General features: G+C 37.7%; 1 protein-coding gene across 1 annotated transcript in view; it reads right to left on the reverse strand.

Annotated features, from left to right (window-relative positions):
* The window catches only part of USH2A (usherin), a 391,068-nt gene that overhangs the window by 73,428 nt on the left and 297,040 nt on the right, over nt 1-20,600 (reverse strand). Inside the window, exons 49-55 of the mRNA XM_074863712.1 lie at nt 18,641-18,862; nt 13,228-13,451; nt 10,610-10,820; nt 10,019-10,216; nt 9,273-9,427; nt 7,290-7,488; nt 409-516 (exon numbers count right to left, since the gene is read on the reverse strand). Coding sequence (XP_074719813.1) covers nt 409-516; nt 7,290-7,488; nt 9,273-9,427; nt 10,019-10,216; nt 10,610-10,820; nt 13,228-13,451; nt 18,641-18,862 — 1,317 coding nt within the window. The remainder of the gene's footprint in view (nt 1-408; nt 517-7,289; nt 7,489-9,272; nt 9,428-10,018; nt 10,217-10,609; nt 10,821-13,227; nt 13,452-18,640; nt 18,863-20,600) is intronic.

Genomic DNA, 20,600 nt, shown 5'->3' on the forward strand with positions numbered 1-20,600 from the left:
AGAATGACAGAATTTAACACACTTTCTATATTTATCCTATATCAAATGCAACCAACTAGACAAGGTACAGATTAATGGAGGACAAAGCCAAAGGCTGCAGCCTTTATATGCCCAGTTCTCTCTGCATATTTATTTGTGCTTTAAAAATACGCATCTGCTAATTCAGACCTTGCTAACTTAAAGATGAACTTGGGAAATTGTCACAAAAAGAAAGTAGAAATGCAGTGCCAGGCAAGTCAATATAAAGAGTGTGTTAAGATACAAATACTCTGAGAGGAGAGACGGATTCTCTTGTGGAAATTTACACGATAGCATGACGGGTGGCAGTGGAGTTTTGCACCTTGTTAAACCATCAGAAAATACAAGTGCATATAACCAGCTCTTTGCAGTTCTGCCTTTTTCCCTTACCATGAGGAGCAGCTTGTGAAGTTTGACCTGAAATTGGTTTGCTAGAAGCACACCCCGCAGATGTGCATGCAGTAAGCATGAAGCTGTAATTAGTGTATGGCTGCAGACCTAGAAAGAGCAAACAGAAGTTAGACTGAGATGTTGACATTAGGCATCCCAAGAATTGTATCACTATATAGAAAGCTACTGGACTTAAAGTTAACTTTTAGTGGTTTTTAGCAAACAAAAATATGAACCATTCTTATTTTACATCTGAGTAATACTGAAATGGTGAATTCTTGTTAATTTAGATATATATCTTCTACTAGTTTAAAAGACCTGACAAAACAATTCAGACTGAATCTGTGTCTGTGCTGAAATGGATCTATGGATGACACTCATATAAACATATCTGAATTAGCTTCAAGTCAATTAACTTAGATGGCACTTGCAGCATAGTAACAACAGTCCAGATCTCAGCCCAGATTACCATCTGAAAATTTACCCAGTCTCTATGGAGTTTTGTTGTTTGTGTTTTGTTGCTGTTTCACTGGGTTTTTTAACCTATGCTTCTGTCTGTACAAAATGGTTAAAAATTAACTGGAAAGCACCTAAACATTCTTGGCACAGACATAATCTCCATCACTGGTAATGGCTACAGAAGTTCAAAGGTTTCCAAAAGAAAAGCACCTGAAAGTGTAATTGCTTAGAGTTTTGGACTCAAAAAGCTGAAGAGTCTGTCATGTTTTGAAAATTCATTACAAATATATTTGCAACAATAAGAACAGATAATAAAACATTCTCTTACGTGAACTATATTACTACTATATTACAAACAAGTCCAAAGACTTGTTCCTGCCCCTTCCCAGCTTCTATTTGTTCAATTTTTTCCCCTACTTTTTCTTATTGGTTACAAGATTTTACTATAAATGCTATAAAGCCGTTAGAAACAGGACTGAAAACCAAGCCCTCCCCATTACAAGATATTAATTTTAGTTACTTGTAATTTTTAAAACCTTTTTTCAGCTCAAACCTTCTATGCTGGACATCCTTGAATGAGACAAAAAGAGAATATATTGCTGTGACCTTTCCTCAGAAATTTTCAAACATCCTTGTGCTGTGTGTCAATGACTTCAGATTTGACATCAAGTTGCCTGTAGCTTAAGAATTTGACTTTAGGACTCCTCATAAAATTGTACCCAAAATTTGTCTAAGATACTAAGCTTCTAAAATAGCCATTTCTGGACACTCATTAAAGGCTTCTTACAGTTAAATCGTTAAAGATGCAGACCTCTGCAAGCCTATCTGGAATACCTCAGAGCTCAGCTTTAAACTGATCAGAGTGCCTCTTAGAGCATGCTCCAGTCCAGGAGCTAAACTACTCTTTTGGGTATTTCTGACAGTTGATCTTAAAAATTAAATTACCAGGCACAGGCCCTGAAAACCTCTCTCTTGCATGTTTTCAAGGACCCTCCTGTTAATTACATCATAATACATTAAAAAAAAGTTCCTGTTCCTGAATGCAAAGGGGACAAACAGTACAACAAGAAGAAGCAAATTATACTCAAAAATGCTGAGAAAATATTAAGATTGCAAAACTGAACACTCATAAACTAGGAAATCCCAGTGTTAGGACATTGTACAATACAAATTGAGCACCTTTGTATACACGCTCTGTAGCACAGTTCTATCTAAGATTCCCTCCAACATGTGGTCTTTCGCCTACCTAATTTATGTAATTTGAGAGTTTTTTGGTAGTGTCCACCCCTAGAACATACAGTTGCTTTACACCAACCAGCTGAGAATTGTAAATGGCTTAATAGAGTACCAAAAGAATAACAAAAAACAAAAAAAGAAAGATTCATCTCTCTCAGAAATGGAAGACTGACTCAAAGAGACTGAGCAATACAAAAACCTCCCTGGACCTGCCAGAGGGCGTTTGGGATGCCTGGGACCTGGCTGTCAGAATACCTGCAAAACTTTATATATCCAAGCACAACTGGTGACTTCAGCTGCAGTTTTGAGAGCTCAGGAAATTCAGGCCCTAGGTTTCTGGCAGGGTGTCCAGAAGACGAACTAAACATGGTTGTGACAAGCTGTGAAAGCTTGCAATGTGCCTCAGTACTGCAGCCTGAACAGACACGAATGCTCTGGATGACAGAAGCCGACTGCCTCTACCCAGAGACGGTCTCTACTCCCTGCCGCCCTGTCCCATACTTCATTTTCTGTAGTTTTCTAATCCAGCAATCCCACAGGACTCACGAGGCCTGCCAGGGCCTGTCCCACCGCCCCAGCTGGGGAGCAGGCAGGCCGGGGGCAGCCCCAGCCCAGGCACTTTGCTGGGGGTGGAGATGGGCCGGCCGCGGCCCGCGGGTGGGCCCGACGGGGCAGGCAGGGGCCGTGGCTGGGCAGAGCAGGGCTGTGCGCTGCTGGAGGCCAGCACAGCTGCGAGCAGGAGCGGGAGCAGCCGGCTGGGCTGAAATGGGCTCCAGGGCCCGTGGGTAGGGCTCAGGAAGGCCCCAGAGGAGGCTGGCCGCAGCTCCACAGAGAGCTGATGTGGGAGCAGGCTGCAGCAGCGAGGCCGTCCAGTGTGCTGCTGCTTGGCCATCCTCCCAGGACACTGACCCTTGTCCTTTCTTCTTTTTGGCGGCCAGTGCCACCGACCCCTCAGCAATCCACATTTTATTCCTCTGGGTTGGCACCATCCCTGTTGCCTCCCTTGCTGTGCTCCACATTCACACGAACTTCGGGCTTGCACCTCCCTGACTTCTGCCAAGGAGAAAGGAAATATAGCTCTGGGCAGATGCAGAATTAGGCCCATCTACACCAAGATTCCCAGAAGGAATAAACCTACCAAACATAGCAAAAGCTGAGGCAGCAGTCCTACATACAGGAGGTTTTTTTTTTTCTTTCCCATTTTATGCCTCCCCGGAAGAGGCACAGTTTGTGGACTGAATGAGGCAGAAACTCTACATACAAATGACTCCACTACTGTGTAATGCAGATTGCTTGTGTAAAAGAGCCTGAATTAGGATTATACAGGTCAATTCATACATACTATACAGGTCAATTTTTAAGTGCATGACTTTGTGACCTTAATAACATACTTTTGATGTAGCTCATGTGCCTAATTGTAATTACTTCAAGAACAATGCAATTCTGTGACAAGAAAAATAGCCTGGGCAAGATCTTTGTTTATAAACAAATCCCTGCTTATAGCTGGTACAAAGATATTTTAATTAAAATATATTACAAACAAACAGAGAAAAATAAGCAACGATTATGTAGAAAGGTAAAATACTGAATGGAAAACATGCAGGCTGTTTATAAATTGAACAAGACATGAAGGACAGAAAATAAAGAGATGACTCAGAGGGACAGCCCTGGCTGTAACCTAATCATGAACTGGAAGAGAAGAAAAATCATCTGAACACTGTGTATAAAAGTAAGAAGGGAGAAAATGACAGTTGCAGACTAGAGAGAGGCAAAGGCATGGAGGAAAGCCAAGTATTTAACATTTCAGGATAGAAAAGATTACTGTGGCAACAAATTACTTGAATTCCCCTAAAGGGAGTCATGTTCACTTTTAAAGGAAACATGCATAATAAAGCAATACTCATTTACAACTACACTTTAAAGAGAAAAATGAGCATTAAAAAAAGAGCACATGGTTTCACTAAATTTATTGGTGAAATTCTGACACCTGAAACCTCTAGTCATACATGGAGCAGTCACAGCAGATTTTTATCTAGATTATTAAAGCTTTGCATTAAACGCCTTGTTTTATGCATGCTTTGGAAAGCTCTGTGCAAATCTATATATGTGATTAATAATAAAAATAACAAGTAAGATAATCTTGAAACACAAACAGCATTTTGCTTTTCCAATTTCTCTACTTGATTGTTCACTAGAGGATACTTTTCCTCTCTTTTCTTTTCTGTTCTATTATTGTGAGTTTTATTTTAATTATTTTTTTTAACTTAGCAGTCTATTTTGATATTGCAGCATTTGTCATTTGCCAAAAGGCTGTGAAACAGCATTCTTTTAAGAATGCATTGTTCTATTAGCCAGATCAATTCCTCCTGATACTGTTTGTCTCCATTTGTGGGTATGGCTCCAGCAAGGTCAGTAATTAGCTCCCAGGATAACGCTCCTCCGCCCCGCCATGGGAATTTTACTCAGGAGGATGTCAGCTTGCTGACCACAGCCTCACACTACCCTTCCACTCCCAAGAGTTTGCTTTAGATAAATGTTACTAATGATCCAGTGCTGCATGGAGATAGAGTTGACCAGTGACAACATTTCTGTATCTCTTCAGTTTTCACTACCCTGAAATGGAGAATATGTTCAGATCAAAGAATTCCAAACCATTCAGTCATAAAGTATTTTTTAATATTGTTTCTTTTACTAAAATAAACATCAGTGATCTTGCTTGACTTTCACCTAAAGATGATTGATCCTACAAATTCTCTATAAAGCCTCTTACTTGGGATATTATCTTTAATGTATTACAGAGGGGGAGTTGAGAAGAATGTTTGCTATAAACCCACCTGCTGCTGCTGAAGAGGGCACTCTTAGCTTTCTTTTACAATTCCCCTAATTATTTTCTTCAGTCTTACCCTCTGCCTGGCCCCCACTGCAAAGCATTAGCAGGCCCATTTGTAAAGTAGTAGTAACACAAAGTGAAACAATGCCATAACTGTCATCCAAATTGTTCTGTACAGGGTAGTGGAAGTGTTCAGTAATAAATGATATAAAAAGGTCTTTTATTGACAAGCTGCCATGTGCTGTTTGCATTAGAGAATATGAGAAGATGATGGCTGCTGCCCCTAGGTCCCAGTGGCATTCAACTCAGTGAGATAGCAGAAAATGCTTCAGTTTGCTTAAAGCATTGATAACACCTCTAAATAATTAACTGAGGACTTCCTGTCTTCAATTACTTAATGCTTTTTTTAACATCTTGAGAGGATTATAAGCAATTTATGGATTTCACATGATGAGCACATTCACCGCTATTCCCACAAAGCATTTGTGGGATCATGTTTCCAAAGCTTTGATGTAATTAAAAATAAGCAGGAAGACAATGGTGCAGTGGCAAGGTGCTAGCCTTCTCGTCTGTTATTTGCAAGACCCTAGATTCAAAGTCTCAAGAAATACTAATGCTACAGCTTCATTAATGTTCAACTGTTGCTCGGAAAAGTGGACAGTTTTGGAAAAAAGAAAAAAGAAAAAAAAAAGGAAGAGGGGAAAATCAAAACATACATCCACAGGGAATAAGACAATAGTTCAAACATTTGAGATTATTTATAAAATAAATTTGAGTGGTTTATCTTATTCTTTTAATTTAGAGAGCAATGATTATACACATTGCTAAATCACTGCCGTGAATTCCACATTATTACCCAAGGAAGCCCCTGCAGAAAACAGCACAATATTTTATTATGACTGTCAGGAGGAACAATCACTTATTTCACTCCTGGCTTAACATTGCAGCATTGGACAGTGGCTGAATGGAACAGGCACACAAAAGGAAAAAAACATCTTTGTTTCTCAGGAGGTAATTTCATTTCCTCGCCCTTCCAACTGGTCAGAAAACCAGTATTGTTTGCATTAAAATCTCAGTTACTCTAGAAGTATAACTGCCTTTTGGGAAGGAAGTGGGAGCATGAGAAGTATATTTCAAAGGGTTTGATAAATCACTCCTTTTTGGTGGGTGTTCTTTACAGTATAAACTTAACAACAGCAATTCCAAAACGTACCACCAACTGACATACTCTAGTTAATATCTCATGTCCAGAAGCACTGAATATGGAGACAGGCATAATATACTGTTGATGAATTTCACACTTGAGCATTATATTGTCAAAGAGGAACAGCAAACCTTTACTCCTCTGTGAGTGACTACAGCAAGGACACACTTTTAAAGCACTAAAGGATCCACTTTGACTCAGGACTCATGCTTTGAGGGCTGGTTGAGAGTGCCATATATGCTGTACAGGTTTTATGTGCCCTAAGTCACTTCTACTCTTTGGGTGGCTATCATATGATGTGTATGACATATGAATCTCTAAGTTTTCTACTCGGGTGGGGAAAAAAAAGGAAAAAGTAATGTATTTATGAATTCCTAAAAATCATAGATACAAGAATTTGATGAGCAGTCTGAGGTCAAAGAGTGAAAAAAAGATATCCCAGAATGCTTATGTTCCTGTTTTGCGTTCAACAGAAATATTTCTAAGAATAATTTTGCTTCAGTGTAACATTCAAATATAACTAAAAATTCAATATGTGAAAATAATACATTTGAGGTCTGAGTCAAACCTTCCCCCCAAATCCCCTGACTAAAGCTTCTTTCAGAAACACACTAGTGAAATTTCACCAAGTATTTAGAAAATGGCTATAAGCAACATAAAAGATTATAAACAGAATCCAGGATCTTTCCTTTTCTGTCTTCCTTTCCTTTTTTATTATCTCAGGCATGAAGTACTGGATCCTTCTTGCTCCTGCACTGCTACACATTCACAGCAGCACTAGTGACTCTGACTGCATTATTGCACATTAATGACAGTAAAAGAGAGAGTTGAATCTGTGTGAAGGGATGGCAAGCCTAGACAGAATATCTGAGACCTCGAGCACACCGCAAAGCATGCATCTTGAATTGAGCTGGATAGATTTATTTCAAAATTTTGAAATTAAATCTATTAATAATTTAACAAATAGCAGCGAGAAATGAAAGAGATGGAAAAAAATAAATTTAAGATACGTAAAGTCATGATAAAGCATTCTAAACTGTGCACAGTACTGGGGATTTAAAAGTTACTGACAAGTAGCTTTTTTAATATGTTAATACTGTCTTATATCTTAAGGACAGGACCATAGCCTGTCAGAAAGCTCTGCCTCCTTACCTGATACTGTGTGCTGCATTCTGCTTGCAGCATCAGTGTATATAAGTCCTTTCCCTACTTGACTGATCTGGTACTCTCTGATGATACCATTTGGTTTCTTGGGTGCAATCCAGCTTAAATGTAATGCTGTTGAGTTCAAAGCACTGACGTCTGGTGGCTGAACACTCTCTGGGACTCCTTGGACAGTGACTGCAACTACCTGAAGACATGAATTAAACAGCAATTTAATGTAATAGTACACTAGATACCATGATCAATGAGAATGTCACTTTTGTTTTAAAATGTTGTTTGGGCTGGCATATCATTACCAAGGGCCTGGAGAACTAGTTACTTTTTTCCTCCTTTTTCACAATGAAATCTGACCTTGAATACATTACATAAGTCTATGTCTACAATTTATCACAACAGGTTCACCATGTTTTAGCTGCAGTGTATAGCACAGGGTGAAACAACAAAAACTGTATTGCTTGAAAACTCTTGATAACTCTCTTCCATATGGTTTGTCAGTGTCTCTGCATTTTAACTGCCTGATTTCATATATTTTAAGCACCAGTAAACATGGGGCTAAGCCTCCATATATCCCATGCAATCTGAACTCTATTGTAGTTATTTGCAACTCCATATTTTTGTGAGGAAACCAAAGATTTTGAAAGATAGAATAATTTTGCACTTGTTAAGCTCTTTCTCAAAAAAAAAAAAAAGAAGAAGAAAAAGGAAAAAGTTAATTTCCTATTGACACATCTCTACCATCTCCTACAGAGGCATTTCCAAATTACACTGGTTTAATAAGTGAGTCAGACCTTTTTCTCTTTGAGAATCACTTTTCTTTTTCTGTTATTACCACCATAAAGTATTTATATTATGCTGTAAATATAAAATGTGCCCTCTATAATATATTGTCTTAGTGCATTTGGTGGAATCAGTCCCTACTTGCAGACTTCAGTGTTTGCAACAGTAAACTCCTTAATTACAGACAAGTGAAATAAGCTGAATTTAGTAGCTCAGGCTGACGGTTGCAGCAACTGTGCCTACATAGCTCTGTGTGCAGGTAGAGGACTATGCGCCTATCTCCATCCCTTTGCATCAGTTTTTGTTTTCTTATACTTTTGGCTGAGATTTGCACCAGTAAGAAAAACATTTAAACACCCAGGAAAAAATAAACTTTTTAATCCCATAGATATTATAATTACAAAGCACAGTCATTATTCCCCACCTCTGCCCCACAGACCTTACACCTGCAGTCCTAGAAATTCATTTGCGTAGAAGCAAGGATATTATTGTGAAAAAGAGGTCACTTAAGAAATAGTTTTTCCAAATGATGAATAAGGCAAGTACTTTGCAGAACAGAAACTAGAGCTGGTTAAATAGTAATGCTGGTGAAAGGCATCCGTGATACAAAAGGAAATGAAGCAGTGACAAAGGGTAGGGAAGAGATTCTATTTGTTTAAAACCGAAGCAGTCAGGTTGTACCCAAAAGGAGAGTAAAGCCTGAAGCAGGTGCAGACATGGAAAGCCAGCGAAGGGTAATACAGTGGAAGGAGGCTCAGAATAAGAAGGTTGTTGAACAAATTGATAGACTAGGGCTAAAGCAGATAAATGAAGACATGCCAAGGAGGAAGAGGCTATAGACCTCCTAGTGAGGAGCAAAGATTTGATTTCAAGGCTTAGAGAAAGTGCATTTTAATATTCCTTACTCTATTCTATCATGTACAGCTTTCTCTTTAACAAATATTAGTTCCTACAGTGCAATTTCAGCTTTGCCAAGACTGAGATAATGCTTTCTTCTTCCACTTGCTTGTATCAACCTTAGGTTCCAAATAATCACCTGTCAGTAGTCGAATCCAAATAAGATTATTGACGTTTTTCACTTACTCACTCAATAATCAGCATGTCTTCAAATTACACCTTTCCAAAAGCATTTTTATGTTACCACGCTGGCTGATAAAATTCTGGCACCAGTTCCATAAAGACCATTCTACTAACCTTGCTGCTGTCTGTGCAACCAGCAACAGTGCAGGCTCGCAGCTGGTATGAATATTCTTGGTATGGCTGGACGCCACTTGTGTCTGTGAAGCTCATTTCTGTTCCTCTAAAACGCTCAATTCCATTTCGGAGAATGATATAGTGAATAATAACACCTATTGCAGAAAGAAAGTTTTCCCTTTTGTTAGCTGAGAAAGCCTGTGTGATGGTATACTGTAATAACCTACTCTGCACACAGAAAGTATTAAATCTCTCGGCAACCACTGTAACTGACAATCATCCTGTTTAAACAGCTAATGTCAATTACCAGCTACTCTCTTCAACCTATACATCAACATCTCAGTATTTCTCAATTTTTATTGAGAGCTATTCCAAGTTTTCTCACTCTTTGAAAATCATAAGCAAGATTTCCTGGAAGAAACATGAGTATCACCCACTCCTCCCCACCGAATCCCCAAATATTTCATAACATGATTGTGATTGTCTGATCATATTTGCTACTTATTACAACTGTTCTCAGAAGAGGCTTCAAGGCACTTCTTAGAGACATACTAAATTGTCTCCTGTGAAGTTAGACTCTACTCTTATTTGCAATGAAAATTATCTCAACCTAAAGCAAATTATTCTTGCAGGGTTTAGGAATACGTATATTTCAGTGCCAGGGATTAATTAAGAAATGTTTTGTGATTGTGGAACACTGTCAGTTGAATGATAGAACATAGTCTTTTTTTAACATGTATCAATACCATTTGGTTGAAGTGGTTCCTCCCAGTTCAGATGTATCATGTCTTCCCGATTATCCACTTTGGCCCATTTTGGTGGACTTACACCCTGTGGTGCATCTTGTTTAGTTACAGCTCTGCTAATTTCACTGAAGCCTTTTCCATAGCTATTCCAAGCAGCCACTCTGTACTCATATGCAATAAATGGTTCGAGGTTCAGGTCTAGAAAAAGAAAGTTATATATGGATCATCTCAGTCTTACGAAATACAAAATAACTTTTGTTTATTTTTTTCTGTGCCTATGGGACTACTTCTGTGTTTAATGACAGATAGATATGGAAGTTGTTCCTTTAGTCAGGGCCATTTTCTGATATAGCAATATTTCTATCAACTTTTTTGAAAGCATGTTTAGACTTTATGTATTCACTGAACTTCTTGCTACTTGTTTCCCTGAAGATACTGTCCTGATTCACAGATTAATTCTTAAAGAATGCTACTTCACTACAATTGCTTCACATTTAATTAGAATACTCGATAGCATTCAGGACATCTTTTTCCCCAGAGCGAATTAAATACACTAGGAAATCACCAAGTTGATATGCCACTTTTCCTTACCCGTAAATGAATACTGGTTTGGACTTCCTGTGTAGACAGTCTCCTCTTCAGCTGGACACACACCTTCCTTTAGCTCCTTTTCTGTAGCACTCTGTGAACCTTTTATCCACGCACAGATATTCTCTCTAGGATCAAAGTCACACTTTCCACAGTGTGCTGTTGCCTCCATAGATAAAGGGCAAAGGATATTAGCCTTACATTCTTCTTTTACCTAAGGAATACACATACAATTTTAATATATTTACTGCATCTTAATTTATTTACACTTTCGTTAGTATTTCTCTGTCTTTACGCAACATACAAATCAAGCAACCACATTGAGTACGTTGATATTTCTAGCATATGGGAGACCCTTTCAGCCTTTGGCCTGTCTACTGTCTTTGATCATTAATGCTCTTATAATCCTTTCTAAAAGAAACATTTTTTTTGTAGGGTCCTTGCATGAAAACATTACAAATGTTAACCACTGGAAGCCCAAATAGCTGGGTTTGTTGAAAGTAGAAGAGTCTATAATCAACTGAGAACAGGATTTTATCTGAGAATTTGATCATTCTGCTCCTGCGAAGTCCAATATCCTGTGGCAAATCAGTAGCAAGTTCCCAGCCCCTCACACAGCTTGCCAAGTACACAAGAGGGCACAGTACAATTCCTTGGCAGCTGTCAAGGCTGAGAACTCTATTCATGGGTGATATAAATCGTGTCCTCTACCACATCACTCCTAAACAGCAGTTTTGCTGCAATAAGAGGACCTCTGCAAATGTTGATGCAGATATAAGACTCAACCCACAAAGAACAATTCACAGAAATAGAAATATACACTGAACATCCACAAGTTTCCATTAAAATTCATGAAATAATATTTTTGCCAAACCACAAGCTAGAGAGCAATACTTCTCATAAAATATAGGTTGTTGCAGAAAGAAATGTACTGCAATATTTGCTACAAATATTTCTGCCCATTAGACTATAAACTTTAGAAGGAAAACCAAGCAGATTCTATGTAATGCTTCTTTAATTCACCTATTGAAATTAGTTTGCTAGCTGATTATGAACTTCAGCTAATTTAATTTCCCAAACTTGGCACTTTCACAAAAATTACACTGTGATAGATATCAGTGTAAGATGTAGGATATAAATGGATTGGATTCACATAAAAAGTAGCTCCAGAATATGTCTCAGAATACCAAGTCCTTTTAATGTTAGTAAATTATACATATCAGAAAGCCAGCACTGTTATCTCTTTTCTACTGCGGGTAAGTGAAATATAAAGCGCTTCCTTTGTTTATACATTATACCTAAGGCATGGATCTAGCATGTTATCTACCAGAATTCATTAACCTGTTCTCAGCCATTTTTTGCCTTGCATGAACTGCTAATACAATGCATTGAGGAACTGCAGCTGACTCATCACAACACTTGGATTTTCTCTAGGAGAAAATTATTCAGTCTGAAAATGAAATGACATGAAAACCTTGACATGAAAAGGAGAAGATGGAAAAAATATTTCTGTATTCACTTAGCAGATGAATGAAAAGGGTACAGGAACATCTGTACGTGGCAGGATTGGGTCTGGTTTTCTTTTTACTTCAGTGATAAATTCCAAAATATCTACCTGATTTTCATATTGTAGAGTTTACAATATCCAATCCTCTTTCTTTCTCTCTCACCCGCTTTCTCCCTCTCTAATATAAATATAAAATAATTTATCTTTATGTATTTATATTAAAGAAGAGACACATATATAAACAGGCTTTCCATCCTTTGAAATGTTGATTTTCTTAAACAAAAATTGTGATAACAGTTGACAATATTTTTACAGTTTACATATAGCACTAAGATGCTAATTCTTGAAGATTTCTATTGAATTCAACTGGAGTTGCAAGACTTTGCAGCTTTGAAAGTTTGGGCAAATTGTCTCATGCTGATACCTATAGTCACTGGCCACTCTTAGAAAAGATAGAATTAGCCTTTATGGTGCTTAATTTCACTCTTATATTAAAACAGAGTGAACAAACTGTATCATTCATTAGGCGCAAAAGGCACCAAAAATATAATACCGTCTTTGCTAAAAGTTATACAGGGACCTATCCTAGTACAGCTGAAACTTAAGCCAAAATTGCCACTGGTTTTCTATAGGATCGGGATTAAGTCCATCAAGAAAATATCAGTTGCTTTATTTTAATCAATTTTTTTTTAGGACGTTGGGGAATTTTTGTCATACTGCCTGCCCAAATTGAAATGCGATAGCATTTTTATACTTCAGAACTGGCCACTTCAATTTCAATTTCCACTTAAGGAACATCATCAGGAACTGTGGTCACAGAATGGAAGCTGGCTATACATGCCAGTCTTGTTAGTATGCCAGCTTTTAGCCACTGTACTAATCTGAAGTGCTGGGCAACACTTCACAGAGGCAGCTAATCATTATTAATTCCTTTAGAATTCATTGCAATAACATCAATCATGGTGAACTCATTCGGTATTAATATGGATGTAATGTGAAAATGAATAATGCACACAAGAGTTTTTATATTCCTATTTTAGAAAAATAGTTATGAACAGTGTATTTCTCTTTCCATTGTCAAATCAGAGCTACCGAGATATTTTCTATCAATTACCTTCATCATCATTCCAGCCGAAATCTTGTCAGAGCAAACATATTTCAAAGGATTATATCCAACTCCATTACAGCATTCTTCGCTCTTTGGAATAAGTTCAGTCTCACAGCATTTTACTGGCACTTGGTCATTCTTTCTAACATGTGCTAGGGACTCACCACTGGAACCTGAGCAGCATATGGTATCTGACTTATTCACATATTCCTGCCCACAACAGAACATCCCTGAAACGAACAAACAAAAAAATATATCTGAATATGAAATGTAAGTAAATAAATAAATAGATAAGAAAGGAGAAAGTTCAGAATGCAGTATAGCTTGGCGTAAAACCATCAGCAGCTGGAATTGCACAGATTTAGCTAAAGTGAGATTAAATTCAAACGTGAGGTGACTGAAGCAAGCATCCTGACTTCCAGACCTACTGAAATCAAGAATTAGAGGAATAAACAGGGATCCCCTACAAGCAGCCTACACCATTTCTGAACTTTTGTAAGAACCTTTGCTACAAAATACCATACCAAGGTACTGTGCATAGCAGGTCAAAGACAGACTGTTGATGTAGAAATTGAGAAAGCTTCTCCATGTACTTTCCAGTCAGGTCTCATTCTTTCCCCCTCACACGGGCAGTCTTCCAATAGTGCATCTTGGCATTCCAGAATGTTTCACATTATTTTATGTTTTAAAATGGGGGTTCATACTAGGTATGTAGAAGTGAATGGGTGACTTGCCAAATACCCACAGTGAAGCTTCAGTCATCTAATAGAGAGAATTACTCATTAAGAAGTTAATATCTAAGTATAATTTGCATTTCTATGGTGGAATTGATAAGACGCTAAAATTAATTCCACTGTCTTTCTTCTATTTTTAATAATTTTAGTTTAAAATGAAAAGCTCGTCATAACCAGTGTAATTTCCCACATATTCATATGAAGTATTCTGCAACTGTGAAATACCAGTGTGGAACCCCACACCATTTAAATAAAGTGGTAAGTTTTGACTCTGAACTAAATGCTACAAACACCTCTATAATTGTCAATGAAATGAATATTATTACTAATTCAACTAGAAAGATATCACACAAAAAACCAGAGCTGTGATATACTGTTACATCTACAAAGTAGTTTGTATTTGACATAATTTCTGTAGTATGTAGGAATTTAAAACACATGCAAAAGTGGCCACTTTTCTCACTGCCATTTATTGCAGCAAATCTCTTTTAGGAAGTCATACATAATGAAAATTACACTTTAAGGGTATGATCCTGCTAAAGCATTCAGAGCATTTCATTCCAATCACTGGAATGACTCAAAATGGTGACATTACTTGCATACTTTACCTTTTTTCAGGGCTGGTTCCATTCACAGCAATCGAACTGTGATCACCAGCTCTCCAAGAGGTAAATATTTCCTCCTGTTCACACCCTTTTTCCAAATTGTCCTAGGATTCTACCAATTTTAAGTAGAGAATTAATGCAGAAAATGATTCAATTCAATATAATAAGCAACTCAGACAGCCCCAAGGGACTTTTGACAGGCAAACTAAAATTTTGATAATGAACTGTTTTTCTGTTGAAACAAACAAGGCTGTATTCTTTCACTGTGAACCTCATCTTTGTTTAACTGAATTAAATTTTTCAGCCAAGATTTCACTCACATAACAAGAAGTGACTCCCTTTCTAGTTTCTTTGGTAAACCATTACTTCTTTAATTATTATCAACCTTGTTCCAGTGTGATAAATTGCTAATTACTTAATACCCTAATCAGCGTTCATTCTTTGCACAGATAAACTGTGACAGCGCCATTAATTTAAATAGTAATTTCACTTAATGGCCAGAACGGCACACCAGATTTTTATGCAGCATTTTCTGAAGACTGCATCCATCACTGCAATATTCTGACATAAAGATGTCTGACGTGCACTAACTCACTTAGGGAGAGCAGATGTTGCAGAGCAGAGTTTGGTAGTAATTCCCATAGTGCATCACTTCAGCATGAATGAGCTGCAAAGGCAGAGGTAGACAGTCTTCTGAAACTGCATTGCATAGCCTCTGACCTTTGCTTAATTTATCACATGTAGCACTTGACTCCTGAACCTTGACACCTCAAATATACAATTTTAAATATGCTCCAAGAAAAACAAAATAGGACCATGGAATATTGATGGATTGATTTGCTTTCTAAAAATCACTTTATTCAATTGCTTAAGGATCCAGAAATTCCTATAAACCCTTGCTGAATTCAGCAAAATACCAAAAACCAAACTATTCGTTTGTAAATCAGCTGGAATGTGTGTGTCATGCTTTATATATTTATGTTTCATAGGCACATAATGCATTACAGCAAAAAGAAAATCCATGGCCTGGAAAAGACACTTCCTGCTAACAGTGATTTCTGTCAACAATTATTTCATGTTCATCCCCAGCAACTGAAAAAATTTACAAACATAGCTGAGTGATGAATTACTAATTTAGTAAATCTGCAAAACCAATGCATTCAAAAGGGAAAAATGAGTATTAAAAGGCTTAGCCTTTGGAGCCAGAATAGAGGATCAACAAAATACAGAGCCAGTGTACAGTGCAAACTACTCCAAAAATCCTTGGCTTACATGTGGGTATTGCAACTATTACAGATCAAGAACCACGTCAGTACAAAGCATCATCTTTCATGAGTCTGCAGTATAGTGGCATTTTACTAGCCTTTTTTTTTTTTTTTTTTTTTAAAGAGAAAATCCAAGAGTGGTTTTGGCTGACATTATCCTTTGTAGCCAGAAATAGACACCTTTGGATAATCACATTGCAGCGGTGGGGCTCAGGCTGTGTGTATGCAATGGCATCACTGCCAGCCTTTGCCAGTAGATGTCTCTATGGTCACCCCACTAATAAGGCCAACAAGGGGCAAAAAGCAAAACCTAAGAAAATAGAAGTTAAAAAAAAAAAGAGTAACATGAGATGGACAAAACATCTCTTTTTGCAGAACAGACTCAACAGAAAAGGTATACAATGGCAAGTGGAAAAGTTCTTCGATTCAAGCTCTTAAGCCAACATTCAGTGCAAACCTGAGTCATCTAGATTCTGCAGAAACACACTTCTTTCAAACTGGTCATGCAAGAGTAAGGCTATACACAAGGCTTGCACTTTCAGTGATCATGTTTTTCTTGTATGATTTTTTTCAAGGAACTGAAACTCCCAAACAAAAGCTTTAAATTGTCATTATATTTTTAAGCATGGCATTCATTGCCAACTACAAAATAGAGCTTCAGAAGCATTTCAGTTTTTGCATAAAGCCACCCCTGTTACCTCTTCCCCTTCTAGACAATGAGATCAGCTTTCCAATTACCATATTCTTGCAAAATTCTGCTTATCCATTTGCCAATAATAAGTAAATTATGTTTTTATGTGGGAGTATTCTTCCATTAGAATCATTATAATAATAGAAATAGGGAGCAGGTAGATTTTTGTGCCTGGCTTGTGCATTTTCATGATGTATTTAGCAAGGCTGAATTACTCTAAGAAATTAAGTAAAAACCTATTGAGCATGATGTATATGATATGATAAGAAACCACAATCTATTCTATGCTTAATGCAAAAGAATACGATCTCTTTTCAACTAAGGTGCTAATTCATCTTTCAGACCTGTATTTGTGTTCGGCTGTATGCTGGCTCACAGCATAAAGTCCTCACAGAAAACCTGTGAACGATGAAAAAGCCACTGTTTTCTTTTTTAATAGTGAAAAAACTGTCATCTTGACCCATTCTCAAGAAAAATGGTGTAAATGACAGAGCGCTATAGGCTAAACACATTTTAAAAAGAGGGGTTTAAAGTTTTTTTAAATATATATATTTAAAGAAAAAAACTGTTAAGAATACATATATACTGAAATGAAGAACATAACTTTCATCCCAAGATACCTGTATTACACTCCTACACAACTCATCTGCCCAGAGAGAGCAGTAAAAACATAAACGCTACCCCAGCAGTTCTGTTCCAACAGCATCTGTTAATTCACTCCATTTATAAAATACATATTGACAAAGACAACTGAACTGGGACCAGGGAGATTTGATTTGGTGTGAGAAAGTCAATTCAATGTGATTTTGTTAAAGGGCTCCTGCAGGCAAATAAAAGAGTTTAAGTAATAAAGCACATAAAGAGATGTTTTATGAGCCAGCCCCGTCTTGTGGCAGCCACACAATGCGCGGCTATGCAAGAGGGCCTTGTTCAGAGCTGATATTGTGAGCCCTGCGTAGACGCTGTAGATGAGGCACAATTAGGGATCACGGTGAGGGGGAGCTAAAATCATGCAAGTGGTGCTGTTCACAGCATACACTCCAAGGGAAGGACAGTGTAGAAACTGCAGAATGCGTTGCAATGGCTGTTCTGATTAGCCCTTCCTGACAATCCACACAGAACTAGGGTACTTCTAATATCACAGTGGCTGAAGGATCCAGTGAATACAAAAAAATAAGCTGAAGATAGAGCTCATTTTTTGGGAAAGGAGGAGTTCAGGTTTCCGATCTGGATTCTTAGTTATATATTAAGATCCTTAGTTGTATAACTAGAGGCTCAAACTGGCACGCATATGGTGAAAGCACTACATCGCTCATCTTTGTACACCAAGCAGAACTGGGTACTAAACCTTCATTACTTCTGTGCTTTGAAATCGGGCTCGCCTTTGAGACTCCAATTGTTTCTGAAGTCTTTTTGTCAGGCTGAGAAAGCCTAAGGCTGGTGGTATATAATTTGTCTAGTAACTGTGGAAAGAAAAGACACATGAAAATACCTGAATAGGGTTTGTAATACCTCCTGTGTCTGTCACCAGCTAGTCACAGAGTGCTTTACGAGGGAGTAGGGTTCAGATTGTACCTCGAAGTGATGGTGTGCAAGAGATTAATGGGATACACCAGATGAACAAGTGACTAGTGCTAGGGATTAAGTTTTGTGAACTTTAAACTGCAGCAGGTTTACCCTTATTTAGATGCACAAGTGAGAGACATAGACAACCAAGCAGATAGCATCATAATCTCCAATTTCTAAATGACTAACCCCACATCTCCAGAGCAAATGGAAAATCCCTGCACTGGGATGCATGGCAGCACAAGGCGGCCAAGTCTAACCTCTGCTCTGCTCATTGAGAGGGGACCAGTCCTATTTCCTGACTGGCATAATAAAAGATCATGCACTCCTTTTGAATTTTCAGGTGTCTTCAGTTCCTGCAGCTTTTGGACAAAGGCAAAAAAGGGTTATTGATAGCTCACCATTTTGCAGTCTATCAGAATAGGTGAGTAAAGTGCAACATCATTTTAACAAATTGGCATACACACCTTAAATCTGAGCGTGCCACTGCTGAATGGTTGGTGTCATAAGAGATTTAGAAAGATGAAAACCCTTTTTTCTGGAAAACTTATCACTTACCTGTGAGAGGTCTGTGTGCAGTCCCTGCTTCTTCATCGCCACAACAGACCAAGTCCGTGCTTATGACTTCTCCCCCACAGCACTGCTGATTGAAACTGTCATGGAGGGATCCAGCACAGCAGATTTGATTGCCCGATGTGGAGTACGGCATTCCCTGGCAGCAAGAGTCACCAATTCCAACTGAAACTCTGTTTTGCTCTTTGTTAGGGCAACACACTTCTCCTGTCAATTTAAGAATACAATTAAAGATTTTATGCATTTATAGCTCTTGAAATCCCTGAGAGGCTTTCATCTGATAGCAACAAGTCTGGATTCACACACTAGTAGCTTCAGGTACAAAACATTCCACAGGAAAGCATGAAATCACTCAGTACTCTAGAATGCTATAAAAGTATATTCATTTGTAATAATAATTACAAGAAACATGCATTCATGAATTAAGGGCCAAGAGTCTGTAATATATCATAATGCAAGCATGACAAACTGAGGAGAGCAACTAAAATAATTTCTGTAAATATGATAAATATATACAGCTGAAAACCTTTAAGTAGAGGCAGCTACATAGTGAAGAGACTTCATTCTTGCTATGATTAACAGAACAGTCAGCCTACTTATTCTCAGCAAAAAATTTCCTTGTCTCCTCCAAAATCATTCCAAACTCATTTTGAAGGACTAATTCACATTGCTGAAAGAGTTTTTCAGTGTTGCTCAGGACCTCGTCTCCCAAAGAATTTAAGGATTAAACTCACTTTAAAAACTAAATACCACCATCACAATCAGTGGGCTTGGCTGCTACTTAAGCAAAAGCATCAGCTTTTGCAGGAAAAGGCCTTAGGATAAGACTGCCAATGAGACTGACACTATAATGATGGGCTGGCCTGGGCTAAACTGTGTGCTATGAATAGAGTGGATACTGCCATAATGGATACAAAAATTATGGTAAACGGCAAAAATTTTAATTCACTAGTGTCTGCACTTGATCTGATCCGGTGTTCTAAAAGTTACATTTTTGTATTTCTGTGTTACAGTGTTTTCTGTGGCTCAAACGCCACTTGGAAGGAGTAGGGTTTTTTTTCTGCTATTGAAGACAGGTAATAGAGGTGTTTAAAGTATTTGGAATCCTGACTGTTAATAAAAGAAATGTGTTTTGATTTTTAAAACTCATTTTTCTCATTGCAAGCAATATCTCAAGTTCTTTTCTTCTGAAAGATGGAGAATTACAGACAGAGAGCCCTAAACCCAATACAGCTTTTGTCAGAAATAAACAGATAACAGATAAGGAAGAACACTGTTTTCCTTCTCCCCACATTCCTTGCCAAAGAGGTGCCTGGGTGGTAGTAGCATTATTTGTTCTGCTCTGCTTTAAGGATCTGTCCTCCCATCTTAGTTCTGGGATGGATGTTTGCATTTCTTTGTGCACTACTGTTTCAGAAACTGAGATTCCTGCCTTCCTAATTTGTAATCTCCATGCCTTCAGCCCAGTGTGCTTCAGTACATCTAGAGCTATCAAGCTGGCCAAACAACATCTGGGAAATATGTATGCTTAGAGAGTTTCCTATATAAATAACTTTATCAAATAAAGTCAATAATAAACAAAAAAAGATGAGGACAAATTTTTAGAGTATAATAGATATAATCTGTTTAGATACTTCATCATATTTTCCTGCATTCCTCAGAATCTCATTTAGTTGCTACACAGAGAAAGTATTAAAATACAGAATGTAGCTTAAATCTATTGGAAATAAAACTGGTTTTTTTTAAAGAACTATTAGACATAAGACACAAAGGATCAGTAACCTTCTCATTAACCTCTCAAAATGGGATCCATTCCAAGCTAGGCTTGAAAATGTTCTCTCTCTGAAAACTACCATGCAGTCTTAACAGTTAATTGTTATCCTTATCAACGAATGACCCACATTAACATTTAGCTTGAGGTTATTAGCATATTTATAAAAATAAA

This window comes from Strix uralensis, chromosome 3 (genome assembly GCF_047716275.1).
Source record: "Strix uralensis isolate ZFMK-TIS-50842 chromosome 3, bStrUra1, whole genome shotgun sequence".
In the NCBI taxonomy this organism is placed as follows: Eukaryota; Metazoa; Chordata; class Aves; order Strigiformes; family Strigidae; genus Strix; species Strix uralensis.